Source organism: Ambystoma mexicanum, chromosome 6p, assembly GCF_040938575.1.
Source record: "Ambystoma mexicanum isolate Mex_15411 chromosome 6p, UKY_AmexF1_1, whole genome shotgun sequence".
Taxonomy (NCBI): Eukaryota; Metazoa; Chordata; class Amphibia; order Caudata; family Ambystomatidae; genus Ambystoma; species Ambystoma mexicanum.
Window position 1 is genome coordinate 1,502,857,453 of NC_090935.1, and position 26,654 is coordinate 1,502,884,106.

Below are 26,654 nucleotides of genomic sequence, written 5' to 3' on the forward strand. Positions count from 1 at the left end.
ATTGTGATACCGAAGCCAAATAAGGATAGTAAGCGATGTGCGAATTATAGGCCGATTTCACTGTTGAATGTGGACCTGAAAATTTTCACTAAAATATGGGCCAATAGATTGAAGTCATGTATAGGTGATTTAATTGATGAGTCTCAGGTATGTTTTGTACCAGGGTGTTTTGGATATGATAATATTAGGACTGTGTTGTATGTGATTGGGGCCCATTATGGAAAGGATTCAGATAAAATCATTGGTTTGTTCGATGCAGAAAAAGCCTTTGACAGAGTCAACTGGAAATTCATGGAATATACATTGTTGCAGATGGGTTTTGGACCTGTTTATGATGATGATAGAATGTATTCATAATGGTGTTAGAGCTAGGGTATTGACTAATGGTGTTATTTCGAAAAATGTTCACCTATCCAGAGGTACGCGCCAGGGCTGCCCATTGTCGCCATTTTTGTTCAGTTTAGCATTGGAACCGCTTGCGGCAAATATTAGGCAATGTGAGCTGATAAAGGGGATTTGTGTGGGGAAAGTTGAGGTTAAGCTCTTGTCTTACGCTGATGATATGTTGATTTTGTAGTCCAATCCAGGAGAATGTGGCACTGTGGTGAGAGAAATATTTGAGGAGGTCGGTAAACTGTTGGGCCACAAAGTTAATTGGGGAAAAACTGAGATTTTTCTGTTGTCTGTAACATGTGATAATGGAATTAGGGACATCTGGAATTGTGGCTGGTCGCCTGGGGGTGTCACTTATTTGGGGATTTATGTGGTTGGTGATTTGAACAAAATAATACAATGTAATCTGTATAAAGTATTAGCTAAGATGACTTTAATTATTAGGAAATGGGAAAGATTGAACTTAAACCTATGTTGCCCAAAATATTGTATAGTATTCAATCTATTCCTTTGTTGATTTATAAAAAAATAATTATTGAAGATTGAGAAGCTCTTTCAGACCTTTTTGTGGGGAGATGGGAAAAGATCTCGTGTTCCGAAATTCATATTGATGCAGAAAGTGGAAGAAGGTGGTTTTGGCTACCCAGATCTGATCAAATATTATAGGTCCTTTTTTCTAGAGTTCCTATTACTTTAGAGCTGAGACTGTAAATGAGCCGTTCTGGTTGCGGATGGAGAGAGGGATGTGTGTGCCGTTTAATTTAGATAATCTCTACTGTATGGAAAAATTATCAAACAAGAAATTGGTTTTGAAACCAATTGGGGTTACTCGACAGGTTTTGGGCTATTGGTTTGGTGAAAATGGACAAACTTATGGTTTATCAAGTAAGATGAATATTTGTTGCTGTGGGGATCGTTTGATGCCCTCTATGATGCCCTCTATGATTGATTGTATATACTGTGGAAGTATTTGGTGACATATGAAGGATAGCATTTTTTTTTATTCCACTTTCCTTCTCTTTGTGATGTTTTGTTTTTGTGATGTTTAGTGTGTATTAGATATTATGTTTATTGAGGGCCATTCAGTTACGTTTTGTATGGTTTAATTTAACTTTAGGGTTTGGTTTAAATGGTTTGCTCATGACTTTCATTTGAAATTGAATACTACAATGTTTGTTTGTACTTATGTAGAACTGCTGTATTGTAAACCTAATAAACAGAATTTTTTTAAAAAAAGGAAATCCCACAACTTGGTCCTCACTCCACACTTTCTCAAAGCATTACAGCTTGGACACACTGTTGGGCCAGGATGCTCTGCTTGGAAGAGCCATTCTGCACAATATCAATCTATAATCAGGAGAATTATACAAAATTCACTTCTACAAAACTGCAAAACTGTTATAGGAGGCTAAGATGAGGAACCCGGGGGAAGACACAATCCAGTAGAACAACAAATCATTTACCCCTGGTAATGTTCTTTCTTCTGGATGTTCCACCCATGGATTCATCATCACCCTCCCAGCCTACCCCTCTCACTGTGGGTGAATGTTTTAATATACTTCTCTTTTTGAACGCCTATGCAGGTTATTTAATCCTTAAATCGTCTGTAGAGTAAGAGGGAAAAACTAGGAACTGAGGGCGAGGGCATTCTATTTATACTATCATCGTCACATCTGGCCATGATATTGGCAACCGTCGGTGCGCCCTCTGCTGTCAAAAACATTCTAAGACTGCAAAGCAGGATATGGATATATCTAAGATGAGAATCCATGAGAGGAACATCCAGTAAAAAGAACGTTACCATGGGTAAGTAATTTGTTGTTCTTAGTTACAGGATTGGGATCGCAAAGGCCTCAGCAGTAGCACAATACAAACAGCAGGAATCAACATTCACCGCCATACCCTCTCGATGCATTGCCTCTCTCCAACTGTCATCCTAGGAAAACTCAGCCGGTCTCTCTCTCGGTTTGTGTCTTTGCAAGTCTCTCTCGCTCATACACGCACTCTTTCAAACACACTTACAAACACTCACTCATACAGACTCTTCAACCTCAAAATATTCATGACATCGAGCATGCAAGCAGGGAAGGCAAACTAAGAAGAAATCACATCACAACATCTCTCATAAAAAAGGCGTAGCAAAGCCAGGGCCAGTGGAAACTCCACTCAGAAATAGAAGCAGGTAAAGCTTTGGCAAGGTGAGAGTATTAACAGGGCCACTGCCAGATTCTCTCACACCTGTGCAGCAGACCCAGTCTATGCTTTCCTTACATTTGAACAAATGTATAGCATTGACCAAGAAAGGGCAGTCCCTCCTCGCAAGCAGGCACAGGTACAGTTTTGGTAGGGACAGTAGTATATTCCCATTACAGGTACAGCATGGCCATTTATTGCAAGCTTCCCTCCAAATGCCTGTGTGCAGACATAATGGGTAAGTCTATAGCAGGCTTTCCTCAATGACACCACTGACATAGCTCACTAGTTAACTACTCGCCTCAAACAAGGGGTCAATCTGAACTTCAGAACATTGAATTGCTCAGAAGATCTAAATTAGCCCACCCTACTTCCTTGGTTGATAACTTGAGTACCATTAAATTGGATATGTATTCCTTAACCGAGTAACTCGTGTTCAAACTTTGGGGAATTAGTGAATACTACAGCAAAGACTGCAAAAGTGTCCATACACTGTTTGTTGTGTTCTGTGCGCTATATAATCACACTGAATCTCACCCCATGTTGCTAGTTATACAGACTTTGCACATGCATGGCTTTATTTTAAAAGTTGCCAGTTCATCCCCGCTCATTGGCTGGGAGTTATCAGTGCTGTTGACATCTCCCTTCTATCCCCTGAACTAGTGTTGTATATAGTGAAAGTGAGGCAGAGTTCTCTCACCTGATAGGCAGATTTTAAAAAGAACACAGCAAGATTTCTATCCCAATGGAAAACTGCATTGCCATTACAATGCTTTGGCGCTGGGAACTTTTGAGGGCAAGCACCATAGAAACAGGTGGGTGCTTTTATTATTGCACTATTGCTAGTATTAAATGATACAGAAGTCACTTTTTTTCTAATCGCTCCCAACACCCTGTTGTGCTCAGGTTTCTCATCAAATGAACACAATTCAGAAACGAGACATGGATACAGGAACCTGTGTGATTAATAGCTTTATTAACACAAATGCTGGTCTGCAGAGGAGCACCCACCATTGAAAAGTAATGTTGTGCTTGGATTGTCCTCCTAGACCATAGAAGTAGATTATACATCGCATGGTATTGATTGGAATTGCATCTGGCTAGAGAGAAAAGAGCTTTGTCTCACTCATCCAGTATCACCAATCCATTCTATTTTACATCCATATACCTATTCACTTTAAGACCCATCCACCTAATCACATCCATTCCATCAAATACTCATCACATCACACATCCCCTTTTCATTCCCCTGCATACACATTTCACCCATCTAACCCGACACACACACACATCTTTCTTCACCCATGCCCACAAATACATCCGTCCAAACACATCCATTCACAGTGGAATCTAGCATCAATTTATACAATCGTGTTTATCAACTCATCCATCCAATCTTCTAGCTATCCATAAACCAAGACTAACAACTATTTAAAAAATGCAGGCCTGTTGGCTTTGCCAGTGTATGTTTTTGTAATTTAATTTAGTTATTTTGTATTTTCTTTAAATTATTGTACTTATTATCCAACAAGGACGATATATTTTTTTCTTTGTCTCCCTTCACCAAAACTACTTTAGGTCAACAACTGTCACTCCTGACCAAGAAACCTCTGCAAGCTACCCAACGCAACAACGTACCAACCCACCAGATATGTCACATTGGAACCCATTTGGGGAGGATAATTTCTCAAAATTAACTGAAGAGGAATTGTTGGACAGAGAGTTTGACCATCTCAGATCAAGTAAGGGACACCTGGAGGCTTATTTCGCTTCACAATAAATCGGGGCTCTGTAAATTCAATCAACTGTTTGACACTGCCCTGGTGTGGGCCTCCTTGTAAACTGCTGTATATACGTTTCTTTCAGAGCAATTGAGGGCCCCATTAAATCTCTTGCCCTAACACTCTTCTTTCTAAATCTAATTAAAGTGTGTATTTTTGCTGTGCAGTTATAGCGGCTTCTGACATTTAGATTATGATGCACAGTATGTGACCGAACATCCTATCCCTATTGAAATTGAGGTCTTCAGACCATCATGCCAAACATGTTGAAATAAAAACCGTTCTCAAGATCTAGATGCTTGCTTTGCTAATTATTTGCTTCTCTCTTTTCTTGCACGTCCATGTCCAACTTCTTCATCTCTTTGACAGTGGCTTAACATGCAGTTCTTTGTTCAATTGTGCAATATACTGTAACCTTCTAAGGTGGTTAAGGAACTAGCTGTTAGTTTGTACTTTGTTGCAGCATGTCACCAAATCTCACACGCTACTACCCCGGCTCTCAGAGATATGTCAGCAGTGCTTAGTTTTCCTCCTGCTCGGTTGCCAAACTTGAGTGCAAAAGTGTTCATTTGTCAAAATAAATGAAATTATTATTTAACCAGTTTAAATGAAATGTTAGAAGAAATAGGATTATTCAGAGACCGGTTTTCACAATGGTCTGCACTATTTGGTTGTGCATAAGCCCTCAAGCAGCCGTATGTCTGCCAAGCATTCATCTGCATGTTTCCTGTCTCTCGATTGCTTGCACTCTTTGGTGTTTAAGAAAAGAGCTTCAATATTTGAATTAGATTTAAAACTCTCTGATGCTCCTATTAATAAACCAAGAAAATAGGATTTGAGCATGTATTTGAGACTTTTCTTGTCCGTTAGTGTCCTTTGGTTTTTTCATCGGATGTTCTGCCTTACTAGGATATCATCAATAATTGCATCAATCGAGGCTAGACGATGTTAGAATGTATCGAAACATGCCATAGGTTTGCCATTTTATATAGATATATATGTTTTTGAAATGCTGATTTCTTTGTTCAGACAACTTGAGTAGCACTCTCCATATCGGTTGCAGTAACAAATCTGGATACATGTTGCTTCATAAAACCATTTATTCCTTTATTTAGTAAAAATCAGGGAAAAACACGGCAAACAAAAATAGCAAATCCATTAAGGTATGGTAATCCCAAGTGTAGCAAATAATTTGCTGAGGCGTTTACGCGTTTCGTGGCTCACTCGCTGCTTGTTCACAACAGAGTGCCTCTTCACTCAGGTGTTCGTTAGAAAGTGTCCAGCCTCTGATGAGAGGTGGAAAATGGAAAAAGTACTTTTTTAGCTCGCCTTACAATGACATGCTAAACACATCGGCCATCTTTGCCTAGTTATTTGTGTCACTGATAAATGGTTGATTGGATTTTAAATGCATTCCGACACTGAATGTTAGCCCAATGCCATTACACGAAATGTCTATTTTGATCATTGTAGTACAATGTGACCTGCCACATACATAGTCTGCCAATATAACTCGAATCCCGTTTCATCCATATTACCAAACGGTTCTGCTTGGTGATTGCTGTATATATTGCCACAATTCTCTATTATTGGACAGCATGTTGGTCAGTCTAATGCCAACTACACAGTGCCGTCAATGTTTACCAATACGGAATGCGCTCCAAATCGATATTGTTAACGTATGTTGCGAGTCACCCTTTTAATAGGTTGTGCAATGGGCTAGTAATGGCGAACCCTCCAATTTAAAACAATCGTAGTATATATATGTGATCTAAAGTGCGTAGTGTACTATGATGAGAGTGTCATAAATAAAGAGCCCAAAGTATCGACAAATCCAAGTACTGCACTGAATGTTGTTTCTGAACTATACAAAATAACCTACGTGTTATTAAATCCAATTGCCTGACATATTGTTCAACAGTCTATAAAGTGCACAGTGCAATAGCAGCATATAGAAATGTTCTAAGGTGCATTATACAATAGCAGCATACCAAACTAGTACAAAGTGCATAGTGCACTCACGAAGAATGTCAAACATTGACAACAGGGCATAAACATTAATCGATATGCCGTGCTGGGTAAATTCCCCGGCTGTCTCTAAAGTGCATAGTGCAATAGCAGCATATATAGTTGATCTAAAGTGCATGATGTGATAGCAGCATGTCGAGTTAGTATAAGGTGCATAGTGCACTGGCAGATAATGTCTAGCATTGGCAGCATAACCATTGATCAATATTCCATACTAGGTGTGTGAGCCGGCTATCTCTGAAATGCAAAATATAATGGTCGCATTATGCAGTCATATAAAGTGACTAGTGCAATAGCAGCTTGCTGTGTTTACGGCAATCTTCTCTGTTATTCAACAATCAACAGATTATAAAGTGCCTAGTGCATCGGTCACTGTTGCAACCATCTAATAACCATATCAATATGATAAGTCATATTCAGTCCCATAATTCTCCTATTCTCAACAGCTTTTCTCTATGATAACTGTTAAGCGATTTAGTCCATTATTCCACTTTAGACCAGGCTGTCCACTCCACTAGAAACTTGTCCAATTCGCGTCATTGTACAAGGTGCATAAACAACCACCAATTTAAAACAGATGAAAACTCAACAATTAAAATACAAAATGGTCATTGCACATCGATCTAATAACAATGAGGTGGGCAACAGGAAATTCTGAAATCAAACTGCTAAAAGGGTTGGATCTAAAAGGTCGTAGTGTGTAACTGAAAATATTTATAGTTTTATTGTGTACAGTTTAAGAAAAACGTTTCATATTCATAAAGAGGAAGACAATCCATTAACATTGCGTTCAGTAAATATGAACGCATATTGCATTTAAAAAATACGTTATTGCATTTAAACCCTGTTTTTTCCGTAAAAAATGTAAATGACAATTATTTAAATAATGATTTTAGCATCCCAGTATTTAAAACACTTCATACTTTAAAATACAACGCAATGATTATGATTAAAACCTGATTAGACCTAAAAGCAAGATCATAATTTATTCCTTTGTCCTTCTTAACTTCGAAAAGTTTAAAAAGCCCGACAGCACAATCCCCACTGACGTTAGGTTTGCACCTAAACATCTCTTCCATAAGTTAACGCTGTTGGCCCAATTGACATCTAGCAACAGTTTTCTAAAATAAGCCTTTCTCTCCGTAAAGAGAGCAGGACATTCCATCAATAGATGCCTCATAATTTCTAAAACCTTTACATCCTTACAGAATCGAAAGTGAGCCTCATCGCTACAAATCGCTTTCCTTCTTAGCAGAACTTCTCCAGTGGGAAACAAATTCCATCGAAAATGTAATTAAATGGATCTATAAAAACTATTTGGAAACATTTCCAGATGAGGTGCCACTGTTCCCCTTTTTTGGCTTACTGCACAAAAACCCAGACTCATTTAAAAGTGTAAAGGTTGCTTTAATGTGACAGGCCAAAGCTTACAATCAAAACGCTTAACTGGCTCCATGGCCTAACAAACTAAAGAAATATTTTAACAACCAATTAAATAAATTAAACATTTTCATTTTCATTTCCCCCCAACAATTAAATAATTAAATAACCTATTTCCTCCCCAATTATCCCTTGGACCCTACCGTCTCCTTGCCCCTTTTCCAGGCGTCCCGCTTTCTCCCAGGGGCCATGCCCCTCCAGGCTCAATACCTGTTCCCCCGGGGTGACCTGCTTGTGCAAACAGCCCCACCCCATCCTTTCCCGTGTCATTCCCCCATTGTGCTTTCCTCCCCCCACATCAAAAGGGGCCATGCCCCCGGCACCCCGACCCACTTCAACACCCTTCAAACTCCCCTCTACACCAAACTCCCCCTTCCTATGACCTGCAGCCAGCCTGACCTGCCACATCAGCAACATATATTACACACAAACTTTCGCAATGCCCTGACCTGTCACACAAAACTACTAACCCCAACCATCCTAACAGACCCCAAAACTCATAAAAAAACTCGCCATGTCATCTAAAACCCCCCCGCATAATCCCATGAACAATGGACCCCCCCATATTCCATAACCAGACACCATCCTGAAACCAAAATGAAGGGGTGGGAGGGCGGGACAATCACCAAGTTCTAACTGTCGCCTGCCCCCCGAACCTTCCCTGAGCCCTTAAATACCCCCGGGAGGCGCTCTGCCCCCCACGGCCACTCGCTGGCCGTGTGCAGCGCCAAAAACTCCCCGGGGGGAAAACGCTTCGCGTTCCCCCCGGGGCCCCCCTTTTGGCTTACTGCACAAAAACCCAGACTCATTTAAAAGTGGAAAAGGTCGCTTTAATGTGACAGGCCAAAGCTTACAATCAAACGCTTAACTGGCTCCATGGCCTAACAAACTAAAGAAATATTTTAACAACCAATTAAATAAATTAAACATTTTCATTTTCATTTTCCCCCAACAATTAAATAATTAAATAACCTATTTCCTCCCCAATTATCCCTTGGACCCTACCGTCTCCTTGCCCCTTTTCCAGGCGTCCTGCTTTCTCCCAGGGGCCATGCCCCTCCAGGCTCAATACCTGTTCCCCCGGGGTGACCTGCTTGTGCAAACAGCGCCACCCCATCCTTTCCTGTGTCATTCCCCCATTGTGCTTCCCTCCCCCCACATCAAAAGGGGCCATGCCCCCGGTACCAGAAAAACCCTCCCCCGAGGAGTTCTTTCTGGTCCACCCCCCCCCCAATTTTTCCTACCTCCAACTTTTTACCCAGTCTCCCAGCCAAGAACCCAGGTCCGCCAGGTAGTGAGTATTCCCATACACAGACAAGTGTACCCCATCCTCTCTAAAGATAAGGAGACCCTCATATGTTATTTCCTTATGGTCCATGACCTGCACCGCCACCGAGGAACAAAATTTGACCATTTCTCTGTTTATCCCCTTCCTGGCCCGCTCTATTGCTCCCTCACTTCTCGCTCCCCTCCAAACTCTTCGCGGCAACAACTTAGTCCACACCACCACTGCTTGAGGCCACATTTCCCGCACCCACACTAAGTCCCTCTTCATTTTCTTTAGCAGCGCCACCCCCGTATCTCTCACCAGGTCATTCTCCCCTGCATGCATAATCACCACCTCTGGAACCCCATAGTGTTCCCTCATCCCTGCCAATATAGGAAGGAGCTGATCCCACCGCAGGCCCCCCAACCCGTGCCATCTCACCACCACTTCCTTGTAACTGCACCCCAGTTGCCTTCCAAAAACCCTTTTCTCCGCCTCTTTCCCAGCCCACTTAACAATTGAATGGCCAACAATCCAAACTTGTGCCAACTCCCCCTTCTTTCGCGCAGCATCTGAAAAAGAAATTACAAAATCACTGACAAGTCAAAAAATATTTCAACAACAGTTGGCCCACAAAGTCCTACTCCACCTTTCTTCAACATTCCCCTTTATCAAACTCCCTGACGTACCCCTTGTATTTCCCAGACCTCCAACGCCCCAATCTTTTCACCTTGTCTTCTGAAAAACCCAGCCTAGTACCCTCAGATGCTGCACCCATCCTAAAGGAATGAGTCCCAAAATCCTCTGCCTTTTCTCCCACTGCCACCAGCGCCTTCCGCAATACCCCTAGCACCTGGGCCGCTGAAACCAGCGATCCATCCGCATGCTGAAAAACCAAGCCTGTCTTACCCCTGCAGCGCTCCTTCCACACCTTTCCTGCCTGAACTGGGCATAAAACCTTGCTCCCTCGACCCAGCAGAACCCAAGAGCCCCTTCCTTTCTGATCCGTCTTAGACCTTTTAATCTTGATCTCTAAACCTTCTTCTGTAATTTGAACATCTTCCCATTGCAGTCCCCCTACCCCCCTTTTCCCCCGACCAACTCAGAAACCCTGAAAGCCCCAAAGAATAACCACGTAAAACAAGTCGCAAACAGTTCCCCTTACCATACCGACCAGCAAACTCCCCCCACCACCTCAATCAACCTCTGCAGCAATTCCGCCGATATCGGCCTCCTCTTATCCTTGTCCCTCTTACTCTCCCTTGCCCATCCTTCCAACATCCTACTCGCCATTTCCCCCCCATTTGGCTGAAAACCCCAAAACCATTTCCCATAAAAGGCAATCCCTGCTAGCTTTCCCGCTATCGTTGCCCTTGACCAGCCCCTGTCCATGCACCTCAGGAGGAAATTCGTGATATCATCCCTCCTCCGCTCTTCCGCATCCCATCTACCCTTCCAACTACAAGCTCCTCCTCTAATAAAATCCTCCCAGGCCCTCCTGTATGACTTCTTAGACGCCGAGGCCAATGAACCCTCCACCAAAGCCAGCGCTCTCAGCTTCCTATCTTCCACAGCTCCTCCGGAATCTGCTGCCCCTCCTGATCTGCATCTGGAGCCAATCCATGGAATCTCTGCCATTGAAAACGAGATAATGCATCAGCGATGCCATTATCCTTCCCCGGCACATGTGTTGCCTTAAACACCACATTCCATTCCATGCAACGCAGAACAAATTCTCTCATCAGTCTTGCCACCCTCTGATCCCTAGCTGACTGCCTGTTCACCACATGGACCAGGCATTTGTTGTCAACATTGAAGTTCACCTTCTTGTTTTGCAACTCCTTCCCCCACAACTCCAACGCCACTAGTAATGGAAAAAATTCAAGAAATGCTATACTCCTCCCTTCCTTCAACCAACGCGCTGGCCACTTCGCCGCACACCACTTTCCCCCCCAAAACACTCCGAATCCTCCGGCCCCTGCTGCATCCAAAAATATCTGAACTTCCCATGCCAACGGGTCTCCCTGCAACCACATTGACACTCCATTGAAACTCTCCAAAAAGCGCAGCCAAATTCTGCAATCCTCCCTCACTGCCCCCAATACTCTTATCCTATGATGTTGGCACTTTGCTCCCGCCATGGCCCTTGCCATGTTCCTGCAAAACGTCCGCCCTGGGGCCACCACCTTACATGCAAAATTCAGATGCCCAACCAATCCCTGCATCTCCACCAGCATCATTTTCTTGGCCCCCACCGCTTTCTCCAACAGTACCACCAATTTGCTCACCTTGTCGTGCGGCAAGCGTGAGGTCATGGCCACTGAATCCAGTTCAGTTCCTAAAAATGTTAACACCACTGCCGGCCCTTCTGTTTTGTCTTTGGCTAAGGGTACACCCAGCTCCTCCATCAATTCCTGAAACAACTTTAGCATTTCTTTGCAGTCCTCCTCTCTTTTTGCCCCGCTAATGAACAGAAAATCATCCAGATAGTGCAGCACACTCTCCCAACCCGAGCTGAATGAGAAAACCCACTGTAGAAAAGAGCTGAATCGTTCAAACAAAGCACAGGAAATTGCGCACCCCATTGGCAATGCTTTGTCTATGTATATGCGGTCCTCAAACTGCAAACCCAACAACCAAAAATCCTCCGGGCGCACCAGCAATAACCTGAAAGCCGCCTTGATATCGCACTTGGCCATGAAGGACCCCTGCCCTTCCTTCCTTATCAACTCAACCGCCTGGTCAACACTTGCATACACAACCCCACATTCTTCCGGGGCAATGAAATCATTAACTGACATACCCTCCGGCCATGACAAATGATGAATCAGTCTGAACTCCCCCGGAGCTTTCTTGGGCACCACCCCCAATGGGGATATCACCAAATCACCCGGCATGTCATCAAATGGGCCCACTATCCTTCCTGCCACTATTTCCTTGTTCAATTTTCGTCCTGCCACCTCAACGTTCTCTCTCGCCGACTTCAAATTTTCAGCCCACCGACGCACCCTTGGGCCCTGGTAACCTAATCTGAACCCCAGACAAAACCCCTCACTCAAAATCTTAGCCCCTTCCCTATCCGGATAAAATTGCAACCATTTTTCCAGCACACCCACTTTAATTGGAGTAAAAGCTTTTCCCCACAACCCCTTTTCCTGAACCTCTCCCCCTCCCCCTGTCTCCCTGTTGGAAACACTGAGTGAGAGGGTGTTTTCCACCACACGTGCTACACTCGTGCCTGAACCTACACAGGGTCCTTGTGCAGCCGTCCTTATTATACTCCCAGCACGCTGCTGAGGACTGACCCCTGCCTCATCCCCCCGCCCCCTCATGGGAGGGGCGACCAAGAAAGGGCCGGAAAGGCACAGGCAGCCCACTTGCTGTGTGCAATGTCGGGGCAGGCCTCGTTGGGGCCATCCATTGCAGCCAGAGATCCATGTCTATCTCCCCCCAGACCGCCTGACTGTCCTCTGCCATTCTCGCTCTGAATTCCTCATCATACCTTACCCAGGCAAAGCCCCCAAAACTCGTAAAAGCCTTCCTTATTACATCCATATATTTAAGCATGGCCATGCAACGCTCCGGGAATTTTTCACAATACACACTGGCATAAATGATAAACGCCGATGTCCAATTCTCAATAGTCACCGGGACCCTTGGGCGTGAAGCCAGTTCCCTCTCTTCCTCCTTAGACCCCTCCTTTGCTCTCACTTCCCTATGGAGCAATTTAAAGACATCCACAAATTCCCCCGCCTCAATCTTCTCCCTGGTCGCTGCCATCAAGTGCGCCCCCAATGGTTTTGTTATCCCCATGTATGGCAATTTTTTCTCCTTTCTTTTCACTTCACACTCCTTATCTTTTCCGGCTTGCACTTCGAGCACCAATGGCTCCACCACCTTGTCCGTTTGGACCTCCACTGAGCAAATGCTCTTCTCAACCCCTGCGGCTCCAATGACCTGCACACCAACTTCTTTCCTTACACTTTGCAGTCCAGACCCTTCATCCCCTGTCCCCCTTCTTGTGACCCCCTCTCTGCCATGCAGATGAGCATTCCCTTTCCCGCTCACCTCTTTCCACACCTGCCGCCTGTGGTCTGGCGTCCACACCGATGCTCCTCCTCTCCTTTCTTAGAGGGCTCCTACTGCGGGGACAAAACATGTCAGCACACTCACCCAGCCAATAGTTCCCCTGACCCCTTCCCCCCCGTCCACCCTGCACTTCCCTTTCCATATCCCACCTCAAACTTCTTCTCTCCTCCCCCTTTCCCTTTCCGCCCTATAATCTTCCACTTCCCATTGCCCCACATATTCCTCCCATCCCACTTAATCACCCCTTAAATACCATTGCGGATGCGAGCTCATGCCCGAGTTGAGTTGATGATCTTCTTGCGAGCCCGGGGCGTCCGCCCCGCCACTCCTTGGACGTCTTCTCGGCGGGGTTGTGGAAACCCCTGCCTGGTCCTCTTCTCTCGGGCGAGGCGTTCCGTCCTCCACCCTGGAATCCTCATTGCTAGGGGCTGTGCTGCGCCCTCTAGGCTCTCCTTGCGCTGACCGAGGAGGGGCCGTACTGAAACCCTCTACCTCCACCTGACCAGCGGGGGCTGCGCAGCGCCCTCCGCCCTTACTCCTCCTACCCGGGGGGGCCGTTCCGCGCCCCACTCTAACCTCCTCAAATGACGGTGACCTCTCCCTCCTTCTCCCACCTGCACTCTTCTGCAGGTATTTACCCCCTCTTCTGATGGGGTGCAAGCCACCACTGCCGCGAGAGCCCCATCTGCCTCTTCTCTACGCTGCGGCCTACCCCCACTTATCTCCCCCTCCCCCGTGACCTCTCCGCCAGTGACCTCCCCCACTGCTCCCACCAACTGGGCCCTAGATGCCCTACTAATTAATTCTAAGGCCTCCCTTAGAGCCCTAGCATCCACAAGACCCTTCTTGCTGGCTCCCTGGCCCACCATTGTGCACTACCAAATAGGGGTGTCACGGTATTAGTTTTATGACGGTACAATAACCTTCTTGCCAAATGACAGTATATTATGGTTATCGCGGTATAGCAGGTGGAGTTAACTAATCTTAACAAATATTTTCTAAAAGGTCATAAATTGTCAGATTTATCATCACAAACAAAACCATGCACCCAGGGCCAGAATTGGGCTTTTCAACATACTTTCCACTGAAATGCCACCCCTTGCTTGAACCAAACACAAACGCACGTGTGGAGAGGAGGGGGGAGGAGCCCTGCTGCGACTGGCAAAGCAAACTGAATAGCTTTTCTTAAGTGGTCATTTAGGCTTTTAGCTCCCCCACTGGCTACTGGGGAAGATGAACATGTTGCCATATTGATAATCTGCATGCCACAGATCAATGGAGTCTGATGGTAGTATACGCTTGTGCGCATACACACGCAAACGCACTCTCTCTTTACGTTACAGCCTTTAGTTTACTTCTGGGCCAAAAGGTGTTCAGTAATCACGGACATGTTACCCTTTGGTATGGCAGCAGGGAATACCCACAGAGATGATTACATTTCGCAGTGTGACTTATTATATGTAAATTCAATGATAGAACCAGGGAAATCCGCCATTGTCATATGTTTAGAAAACATTATCCATTATAAATATATAAACCCCAAAGCCGCCAACCCAAAGTCCCGGGAGGATAGCTCAGCGGCAACGTTCGTGCCTTGGAAGCAAGACGACACGAAGCAACACAGGTTCGATCCCTCGGTCCGCGCTTAGAAACCTGTGGGTGTTTAAGCGCGTTATAAATACGCAACTAAGACAAAAACAATTACGCAACTAAATAAACAAAACCAATTTCTTTAACAGCGCCTCGATGCCCTGGGGCTGTGTGAGCGCTTTAAAAAAAAATGTAAATAAAAAAAAAGTAAACCCCTTTCCTTCTTGGCACTGTATTTATTCTTCCTATTGCTAACATGTTGATTTTGTGTCAGGCACGTGTGGTTTATGGAATGGCTTTAAAAACTGCTCAAACTGAAACTACTTGGCAGACGGCACATCCAACAGTGCAAGACCAAGACTGCGCAGAACTTGCTTACTGCAGCCTTTCCAAATCAGATTGAAAAGCACACTTAACGGTATGAACGGTATACCGGTATAAACAATGTGACGGTTATTATTGTTCAATTAAGTGGTTCACGGTATCTTTAACGGTATACCGTAATACCGTTACATCCCTACTACCAAATTGTGCGAGCACTAATATCTATTCCCCCCTTCCTACTTAACCTAGCAACCTAAGCCCCCGAGCCAGAAACTACCCATGGACCTGTGCCCAAAATGCAACGCACTAACTAGATAATGGATAAATATGCCCTTAACAAAACCCAAAACGCTAATAAAATACCCAGAAGAACTCTTAATTAACTGCTGTATATTTTCCTTAATATAAATCTTCTTTTTTTTATATATTTTATAAAATGACCCCTAAAATACCGCCAAACTCCTTAAGAAAACCCCCCAGCCTGAAGAACTAACTTGCCCAGGAAAAGCTAGCCCTAAAAACAGAAGCCAGCAACTGTGGAAAGATGTGACAAGAATGCACTGCCCCCTGGTGGCGTCTGAGCCCCACCGAACCTACTGGCCACAAATAAAAACGTGGCCCCTTTAAGAAAAGCTACACTACACGGCGCTCCCTCTCTCCAAACCCGCCCTCCGCAACTAACGAACTCAGGACAGGGAACAGCTGCCTGACAGCCTCCCTTTCCTTCTCCCTAAATCACTCCCGACGAAAATCACGTGCTGCTAAATTGACCGGAGAAAATCTACCGGACCCCTGGATACGCCGAGGGATGACGAACTAAACAGTAAGGGGGGGGGGTACCTTATATACGGTACCCCCGGCTATGACAAACCAATCATTTTTATTTATTTTTTTTATTTTTTTTTTTATTTCCCCCCCAAACTCACTCTCTCCTTCTCCTAAACTAACTCTCTCACCTACGCTATCCTGCACGAAGGCCCGGCTAACTCAGGGAAGGCTCGGGAGCAGGAGACAGGACCGATCTACAGTCACCAAGTCCTAACCGACGCCTGCCTCCCGAACCTTCCCTGAGCCCTTAAATACCCCCGGGAGGCGCTCTGCCCCCCACGGCCACTCGCTGGCCGTGTGCAGCGCCAAAAACTCCCCGGGGGGAAACGTTTTGCGTTCCCCCCCAGAGCCCACCTTTTTCTGGCACAGAGACGGGTAGTTGCAAAATTGGTCAATTGTGTCACACCAATCAGAATTATACAAGGCGGCTTTAACTTTTCCTGAATTCATCGCCAGGTCATTCAATTCATGGTTAACATAATTAAAAAAGGTTTCAAAGGTCTCATCTAGTGGCAACAAAGGAGGGGTCACCCCCCCTTACCCTCGACCCCCTCCATACACAGATGTATATCATGATATAATTAATCCTGGAGAGGAGTATTTATTTTACAAAACTGACCCAGAAGCCTCCACTTGACTCGCACCTGCAATGACAAAAGCCCTAGTTTGTAGCGCATTGCTGCTAACGGAATAGCGTTTGGTACATATAATACTCTTATCCATATTGCAGCCTCAATCTTTACCAACCAATCGTAAGCTCCATTTAACCACAATTCCATACCATATATTATATTAATTTGGGGCACCACTTTGCCCTCATAGAAATCAATAGCTGGTTTCATGAAAAAGCACCCACGTTTTCTATCAATTTTCAGCATTTGGTTGGATACGAACAGTCTGGAGTGAGGGTTTCCTGTGATGGGGAACCTAAATGGCTAACGCTAGCTGCACGAGTCAAAATAGTATTTTCTACATGCCATTTATAGATACTGTGCTTCTTCCCCTTGGTAAACTCAAAAATTCTAGTTTTACCAGGATTACTTTGAATACCCTTTTCTTTTTAATAGTTTGCAAATGCCGATAGACGCTGTGGCCCAATACGTGTGTTATCAAAAGTAAAAAAATCAACAGCATATGCAAGCCAGGGGATTTTGAGAGGACCAACCTTTGGGGAAATAAATGCAACCATACTTGGGTAATCCCCAATATCTGTTACATACAAATATGTTGAAAAGGCAGGGAGCCAAGACGCATCCCTGCCGCAAACCAGATTTTGTCTTTATTTCCGTAATAAAGGCCCCTCTTTGTTCAGTCTCACTTTAATCTCTGAAGCCTTGTGAATTCCCATTATCAGTTTTAGAAGACCACTGGGCAACCCCCACATGGCCAATTTGGTCCACAGCCCACTACGATCCACTCTGTCAAATGCGGCAGAGAGGTCGATTGAAGCTGCATAAGTAGAGAGATGATTGGACCAAGCATGTTCTTGATTAGCTCTCACCACAAGGCCATTTAAATTTGTGCAATGGCCCTTGCGAAAGTCAGTTTGACATTTACAAAATACCTTTAACATTTACACAAAGGGCCGGTTGAGGGTGCCCATTGTTCCAAATGCATTAGTAAAAGGGACGTAAAGACTTTTCTATCCACATCAGAAGTGGCAGCTGATCCTACGGTACAGGTTTTTGGTCCCATCAGGGCTACATCTACCCATCACAGCCGTACGGCTACATGCAACAGGCGCCTCAATGCTTTGACCAGGAGTGGAGGCCTAGCGCCTCAGAGGGCCATGCCCCTACGGACCTGGCGACTGGTGAGGACTGCTTCATCAAGCGCTTCCTTCTCCTAATGTGCGCCCCTCAGATGAAGGGGCTCATGAATGACATTGTGAATGAGGTCATCCCGCAGGTGGTGCCGCTCAGGCCCCTCCTCTGGGTACACCTCCCGTTCCTCCTATGCTCCTGGTTTCCGCTGCCGGTCCCTCCACCGGTTCAGACCCTACCGGTCCTTCTGCCACTTCCACCGCCTCCTGTACCACCAACGCCTCCCCCTCAACAGCCATTGGACCTATTCTGTGGCTCCAGGCCTGGGGGAGGGAGGAGACCCTGTCAGCACCTGTGTCCCAGGGCCCGGATTCCCCTTGGTCTGTGAAAGGGGGTAGGGGGTTGATGATGATGCCCAGGACAATGAGCCCTCAGCATCCATTAAGACCTTTCATGACCGCCTTCATGACCTGGCTGAGTTCTTGGTGGGGGGGGTCTCTCTTCCAGAGGAAGCCCCCAAGGAGTCAGGTGTGCTAGCAGAGGTCTTGGCAAACGCACTACAATCCGGTCTGGCATCCCCCTCCAGAAGGATGCCTGCAGGTGGCACAAAAGGTCTGGGAGAAGCCAGGGCCAACGCCAAGATTAGCAAGAAGTTGGACAGCAGGTTTAGGCTGGCGGGCGGGGAGCCAATCCTCCTTGCCTCCAACCCGCAGCCCCATTCCTCTGTGGTGGTTACGGCCCCGTTGAATTCTAAACCATAGTCTTCGTCTTCTTCCATGGGAGCCACCTCCAGTTGCCTCTTCAAGGAGGACAAGCTCCTTGGGAAAGCGCTGTTACTCCATCTCTGAACTGCATTTGCGGCAAGCCAACTTGGACGCCCTCTTGACTGCGGGAGCTCAGGAATTTCTGCCAGACCTCCCTTTGGACAAGCAAGCCGGGCTGGCAGATGCCCGGGCCATTGCGCAGGACCTCATGAAGTCTTCGGTCTCCCACATCGACACAGCCAGCACAGGGCTGTGCGTTGGTATCAAGATGAGAAGGACGGTGTGGATGCACCCCAATAGGTTTTCATCTGACATGCAGGAACGGATCCTGTATCTGCCTTTCTAGGGCGTGGACCTTTTTCATTCATCAACCGATGACAAGTTGACAAAGAAGAAAACCTCCACTCAAACCTCTAAGTCCTTGGCCATCCTGACAAAACCAGGGCAGAAATCCTTCCCTCAGTCTCGGGGCAGGACCGACTTCCAGCCCTGTGCTTTCTCCGGCTTCAAGGGGTTCCGGAACCGCAGTACATGGAGGAGGGTCAGGTCACCCAGCGACAACAGGCGGAAACAGCAGAGGATGTTGAGCAGGTTTTTCCACTCCCCCGCCTCTAGCCACGCCTCTGACGCCAAGAAGCAGTGACGTCAGGGTGGGGGAACACACCTTGCCTGTGGGGGGCTGTTTGGTTCTGTTCCAGGACACCTGGAAGCGTATTTTTAGAAAGCCGTGGATCCTATCCGTAGTCTCCTCCGGCTCCAGTCTTCCTCTTCCTTTGTCTATTCCATCCTCTCTGCCTCTCAACGGACCCTCCGCAAGTTCTGGGCCCCGTGGGTTGCAGCCTCATCCTGGTTGCCCCCACTGGCCTTTGAAACCCTGGTTTTTGGATCTGCTGCAGTTGTGCTCCCAGGGTCTTGTCTTCTGGTCCCCAGAAGGGGCCTCCTGACGCACCAGAGCATGGCAGGGCAATGGAACATCCGGACCCGGCCAAACTTGCCCTGGAGGCCTGGTTCCTGATCAGCTGAGGCTTCAGCATGCTATATGTACCACTTCACCACGTTTCCCAGCGACAAGGTCATCTTGTACACTCAACAAAACCTCTTGCCTAAGATGGTCTCTCCTTCCATCTGAATCAAGAGATCTGCCTGTCGGTGTTCTTCCTGAACCCACAGTCAGAGGCAGGAAGGCCCTACATTCCTTAGGCCTCAAGAGGGTTCTCAAGTTTTATCCCTCTTGGATGAAATCCTTCAGGAAGTCAGAGGAAGTTTGGAGGCTCCTCCGCTGACTCTCAGGCTTCCATTGCCAGTTGGATGGTTGAGGCAATTCCGGTGGCGTACGCGGCCATGGGCAAATGATTCATTAATTCATTCATGCTGTCGCGTTTCCGAGACACTTCTTGGGATGTCATCAGCAAGGCCGCTACTTGGGCCACTCTGTCAGCCTTCTGTAAGCACTACTCGCTGGATACTAGCTCCAGGCGCGATGCAGTATTTGGTCAGGCGGTTCTGAAGAACATTTTCGTTTCATCCTAGATATGAGGCAAGTTGTCAAAGCTCCTCCCTACGTTCTTTTTTTGGTGGAATCACCCACAAGGATGGAGGAAAGGGGATGGGACGTTTGAGTAATAAAGTTACTCACCGTAGTGACTTGAGTACTCATAGTCCCCTTTCCTCCATACGTCCCACCCTTCTTCGCCCGCCAGTATGCCAATAGGTTATAAGAGTGGGACTGAGGTGAGGTGCCAGAAGGCGGGGCCTCGGCAGGGTGTTCGCACACCCGAGGCCACACCCCATCATGCTATGCTAAAATTAAAAGAGAAGCTCAATTTTTCACTGCCAAAAGTGCTGGTACCGTCCCTATGTTGCGGGAGACGCACAAGAATGGAAGAAAGGAGACTATGGATTATTAGTACTCTAGTCACTACGGTAACTTAATTTTTTTTAACAAAGCTATTAAATAACAATATGTGACTTGGATTACCTGAAAGTTGGGAAAGCACAGACATGTTTTTATTTTTTTTAAAGGGAGTTCGCTTAGACCAGCATACTACTGACCTATTTCCTTAAAAGATATATCAACCAAATTGTAAATCAAAGTTTTATTGGATCGTATGGAGGAATGGGCTGCTGATAGTAGCATTTAAGTAGATGTAGATGTAGAGGCTAGTTTTAGAAAAGGTCTCTGTACAGTGTATCAAGTTTTTAGATGTTTTTTATTGATTAAAAAATGTGTGGTTTTGGTTTCTTATAGATCTGAAGTCAGTATTTGATATCATTCCAGGAGTATACTTGTGGAGAGAAATGGTTATAGGTCAAAGGCTCGAAAAAAAGGGTCGAATGACAAAAGGGTTGAGTCAATTCGACCGAAAAAAAGGATCACATATTTTTTTTTTTTGGAGGAGGGGGTTCCCCCCAAAACCCTGTTTTTGGGGTAAAAAACCCTTTTAAAGCTACACTAGAGCAAAAAAATAAAAACATTTTTTTTTAAAATGTCGATCCTTTGGTTTTCGGTCGAATGCACTCGACCCTTTTGCATTCAACCCTTTTGCTTTCGATCCTTTAACTGGACACCGAGAGAAATGGCTAAGCTGGCAGTCCTGTTGCTCCTTAATTTCTGCAGTGTGCATACTTTACAAGGACAATATTGCTACAGTTAGATTTTTACATGAGGGTGAAACTACAACATTCTTTCGTGTAGAGCAAGGGGTCAGACAAGGCTGCATGCTAGCCCAATGTTTGGATTTATTGCATATAAACTACCTCTCTTCAGATATAAACAATTGGAAGCAGATGCACCCTCCCTGGGATGGAAGAAAATAGGTGTATTATTTGCGGGGATGCAATTTTAATATCAAAAACCCTGAGCCCCTACAGTATTAGTAAAGCAACTGCAGGAATGATTAAGAAACAGGACAATGAACAACTCATTGTGAATATTATAATGAAATCAGTGACAAGAGAATCTTTACTAGTCATATATTGTTTTTCATTAATATGTACTGTAGTAAAGTATTTACAAGAGGAGGAACATGTTTCAACCACCAATCTTTGTATGAAGATGAGGTTGTGGATCTTGACATTGGCAGAAAATACTGCCAAATGGATAAAAACAAGAAACAGAAGATTTCAACCCCTACTTAATATTTTTCTGCAAGCTACAATTCTCCAGCATGGGGTCTGGCATGGATTCACATGCTCATGAATATTCCCCGTCAGGCTGGGAATCCTCGGTAAAAGAAAAACAGTTTCACTTTCGTTTATAAACTTTCTCCTATAAACCAATCACTGAACTCTGGGTCATACTGCCCACAGCCAATGACTGCCCTCTCCCTAAACCGCTCCTCTGGCAGCCATCTTCAGATTTTTACTGCACGTTCAAGTGTTGGGAGTCCTCGTGTTTCGCTCTTAGAACTTTGTGTTTTTTGCGCTTTTTGGTAGGAAACCCCTATTGTTCAAATCCAGCCCCTGAGCTCCATCGTTTCTTTATCCGATTAACGGAGATCCGTTTTTCGGCATCTTTCATCGCCCCTCAAGGGCGGAATCGTCAAGTGTTTCTTCTTGGAATTTCCAGAAGAACATCAGGCCTACATCGTGCCGGATCATTTCGGAGAAGGATGGGGCTTCCCTCTTCAAACTCTGTACTAGCTGCGGTTTGCGGAATGTTTTCATGGATGACGAGCATTCCCAGTGCCTTTATTGTCTTCACCCGATGCACAAGGAAGAAGATTGCGAGATCTGTCGTGGCTTTACCAAGCGCACTATGAAGGGTCGGAACTTGACTTGCGGCGTGGCTCAAAGCCAGGGCCTCTACCCTGTGTGGTCCACAGGGGCATGCCTCATCCGGATCCAGCCAGCCAGAGTAGGCTTCTAAGTCCTTTTGAGGGCGCTCCATCCACGGGGCCCAAGACAAGGCCAAGCACCGCAAGTCTGCTTACGTCGGGGTCGCTGCACAAGCGGGTCTCGCGACGGCCAGTGTGTGTTCACCATATCCATCTGCCTCAGTCTTCAGCCATCTCTCCAGTTCATGGTCAAAGAGAAAGTCAGCTACCCCAGGGAAGCTGCGGGAGAAACCAGAGCAGGCCAAGCAGGACAAGGTGTCTGACCTGCCCATGAAGGCCCAGGTGATCCAGGCTAAATTGTCCTCTACCGAGTTGGTGGGGGGCTCCCTTTTGAAGGTGGAAGGGGCTGACCCGGCCAGGGTGCCCCTACGACAGCCAGGGTGGCTTTTCCTCCCAGGCGGGAGGCTTTGGCCAAACTTGTGGAAAAGACTCTGGAGACGAGGATGGCGTCACTTAGCCCGAGACCGACCCCTAAGGACCCAAAAAAGGGGGCGGGGTTGGAAGAACTCCAACATGGATGACAAGGCTTCTGTCCACACCATCCCGGAAGACATTGGGGACAAGGACGATGATGAGAACGTCGAGGAGGTAGTCACCCCAGCGTGGGCGATAACGAGGTCGGCGGGGACGAAGACATAGGCGCTGGGCCCAGTGACCCTACTCCCCAGGCACTTCCCAGAGATCTGTCGTATGATATTCTCTCAACCCTCCACACGCTGGTGTCGGCGATTCAGAAGAGGATGCCGACGGCACCTCTATCTGCACCACCACAGGCGACGACCCCGTTGACATCGGGGCCACCACCGCCAAACAAAAAGATACTGGGGCGGACACGGCGACGACAGACACCAATGACGACAGCAGCATCTCTCCATAGGGCTTCTCCGCCGGACGAAGTGGGCTCCTTCCACTCTATGATCGACCGTGTATCAAAGCTCCCCCAGCTCACGCCGGAAGAAACCTAGGAGGAGGGCTTCCTGTATCAGTGCTGGGAGTTGAAAAGGAAGACCCTTCTGTCGGTACCACTCCTGGGCGATGTTTGGGATGAGGGTCTGACTCTGCTGAAGAGCCCTGCCTCAGCCTCGGCGAAAAGAGACCGGCTAGAAAAGAAAAATCAGGTGCCGGAGTCTGCCCCCAAATGTCTACGGTCACAGCCATCGCTGGACTCTGTGGTCTCGGCGGCTGCTCGGAAGAAGTCTTCCTCAGCCTTCGCTCCCCCAGACAGCGAGGGGAAGAAGTTGGCTTCCGTGGGTAGGAAGGTCATCTACTCAGCGGCAACGACGGTCAAGGCGGCGAAATCTTTAGCCATCCTGGCCAGGTACGACCGGGAGTTATGGTACAAGATGGCCCTGATTCTGGATTTCCTCCCCGAGGACAAACGTGTCGAGGCGATGGGGATCCTTCAGGAAGGCATGGTGGTGTCTGACGATGCCATCACCGTGGCCCTGGATATTGCGGACACAGGGTTCTTCCAGATGGGAAATGGGGTTTGCCTCAGTTGTTGTGGATGGCTGAAGGCCACCAACTTTAGACAAGAGGTGCAGACCAGAGTCCTGGACATGCTGTTCGACTGAGACAATATCTTCGGTAAGGCCATCAATGAATCTCTTCAGGCCATCAAGACCGACAGAGACAGCCCATGCCCTGGGCACGCTGCAACTGCACCATCCGTCCCGTCGTTCCTCAGGAGGGAAGTCTGGCCTATCTTTGAAGAATTTCAGCGGAAGATCATCCTGTTACTGCGAACCCTCCCATTCCACAACCCAGGAAGCCTACAGAGGTTGTTCCAAGGCCTTCAGAGGTGGCCGCCACTGTCGTTGTCAAGGCTTCCAGGGCGGCACGCCGGCGCTCCAAGCAGGACTGAACCGGCCAAGACGTCAGGCCCCCACTCCTGCACCCCGGTCGGAGGCCGGCTGGCAAATTTCGTCAGTGTGTGGATGTCCACCGATCAATGGGTGCTGGACGCTCTCGCCCACGGACACACTTTGGAGTTTCAGCGAAAGTGTCCGCAAATACCACTGGTGGCCTGGCAGGAACAATACATCCGTCAGCTGCTGCTGGAGGTTGGAGCCATGTTTAATAAAAATAATATAAAAGGGGGGATAGGGGAGGCCACCAGGGGGCGCACAGGCAATGGCTGCCTGAGTGTACTGCTCCCGCCAAAGCCTGGCAGTTGGAGGGGATTGAGCCCACCCGAACCTCCCCCGGCTGACCTAACTCAACGGATTGGCGTGGTGACTGACACCCCCCCACTCCCGCTCCCCCCCGGGCACCACACGCACGAAAGAGCGACACTCTGCAAACCCGAGAACGGAACCCGGGCTTCCGTGTGTCAAGCGAAGCGAGGCCTCAACGGCCGCGGAGCCAAGGGAGGAGAGGCATCCTCTCGACACCGCACAGACACATTGATCGGTCCACCCCCTTCCCCTCGACCAGCTTCCTACACCAGCGGGGGGTGCGGCCTGGCTGGAGACAGGGTCCCCAACAAAACGAAGGAGCGTCCACAAAGCGGGAAGCGGCCTCTCTCCCTCCCCCCCCCGACCCTCCGAGCCGGAGCGCAACACGCCAGGGCTCGATCGGCGGGCGGCGGAAATTCGCTGTCTGGAGGCCGGCACCGAGGAGACTGGAACATGGGTGCCGGAGCCCCATGCCCCCCTGGGCCTGCCGGGACGGAGCGGAGGACACAGGACGGTCCCGGGAGCAGAGGCCCCTCGCAGAATTCCTCAGCGCTGGCCGCAGGGGCCCACCGAAGAGCGTGCAAACAGGCGGGAACCTCCCATGATGCAGCAGGGCCCACACCTCGACACGGGGGGCCCAGAAGCCGTACTCTACAGGTGAACGAGCGGAGGTGAGGAGGCCCCCTCGCTCGTGATTCAAGCGGGTGGGGGTCCCAGGATCCTCTCCCGGAGCTACTGCCCAGAAAGGACAAGAGGGCACCAGGCGGACACAGCGATTCGGCGTAAGTGCCACAGCAGAACACTCCAGCCCCTCCCACCCCCGGGGACACAGAGATAGTGCCGTCAGTCTCAGGGGCAATCCGGGTGTGAGGCCCCCACCCGGTGTTGGTGGGGTGTGTGCCCGCCCGGACCCCTGGGGACCAAGTGCAGGCGTCTGACCACAAGTTGAGGACACTGGCCAAACGGACTCATCTGTCCACAACGTCCTCCACGAGAAAGCCAAAAGAAGCCCCTGACTGCCACAAGGAAGCTGGTCTGGGTGTGGGGCCCCCGCCTGGTGACGGTGGGGCGTATGCCCACCCATCAACGACCCCCCCCCCCTCGGGAGCAAAGGAACTTTTCATTCGAGTGGGGGGGGGACCTTACCCTGGTTCACCCCCCTTTGCACGAGCCCCCTCTGGGTTCTTCAGGACTGACCCGAGAGGGGTTCCCCACTTCCCGCTGGGCCTGCGGTGGTCTTGGAGGCGGGGCACAGGGAGGCACCAGATGAACTGGCGGGAAACCTTGCAGGAATATCGCTTCCAGGAGACAGCAAGTAGCAACAAAGGTACGAGCCCCAAAAGAGAAAGGGCCCAGTCGGAGGCCCCGGCACATTCCTCAGCGGCAATGGAAAGGGGCTTTGCCTCGATCCTGCAGGAAATCGGGGACATGCGCTCTGACATCGCTCAGAAGTTCGAAAAAATTAACCAAAGAGTGGACAAGGTCGAGGACAGATTGTTACAGGTCGAGACCAACCAGTCATCAACAGCGTCCCAAGAAATACAAATAGGTATGAGGCTAGATGCCGTGGAAAAAAGGGACGAGGAACAGGCCCGGCAGATGGATGACTTCGAAAACAGGGAAAGGAGGAACAACCTCAGAATCTTTGGGGTAACCAGGAGAAACGGAGAGAGACATCACCCAAGCGGTGCGAGATATTATCACCCTCCTGTTTGCAGAAGAGATGACAACAGAACTCACTTTCGACAGGGTACACAGGGCAGGGGGCAGAGCGGGGGGCCCCCGGTCGATCTTGGTCCGGTTCCATTACTGTTCGGAAAAGACAAAAGTGCTGGAGGAGGCCAGAAAGGCCCGGGAAATCACCTACAATAATGCCCACATCTCAATCTATCAGGATCTCTCTGCCTACACGCTGGCCAAGTGCAGAATGTGCCGCCCCCTAACGCAGCTGCTCAAGGAGAAGGGAGTGTGCTACAGATGGGGCTACCCCTTCTCCCTGGCTTTCAAATATATGGGTCAACAAACAACTCTGATCACGGAAGATGACATACAGGGAGCTATCCAAGATTATGTAACGGATTCGAACCCCCGGAGGGGACCATCGGTGCCGGAGATGGGCAGACTTAGGGCCCCGGCCCGTCGGGAGACAGGAGAAGGAGAACTGGTGCGAGGAAATTCAGA

The 26,654-nt window shown here is 47.8% G+C and overlaps 1 protein-coding gene across 1 annotated transcript in view; it reads left to right on the top strand.

The window, feature by feature from the left end:
* The window catches only part of BMP2K (BMP2 inducible kinase), a 1,074,721-nt gene extending 1,070,060 nt beyond the window's left edge, over positions 1–4,661 (top strand). Inside the window, exon 14 of the mRNA XM_069626343.1 lies at positions 4,165–4,661. Within this exon, the coding sequence (XP_069482444.1) occupies positions 4,165–4,366 (202 nt within the window). The 3' untranslated portion in view covers positions 4,367–4,661. The remainder of the gene's footprint in view (positions 1–4,164) is intronic.
* Positions 4,662–26,654: the final 21,993 nt, after the last annotated feature.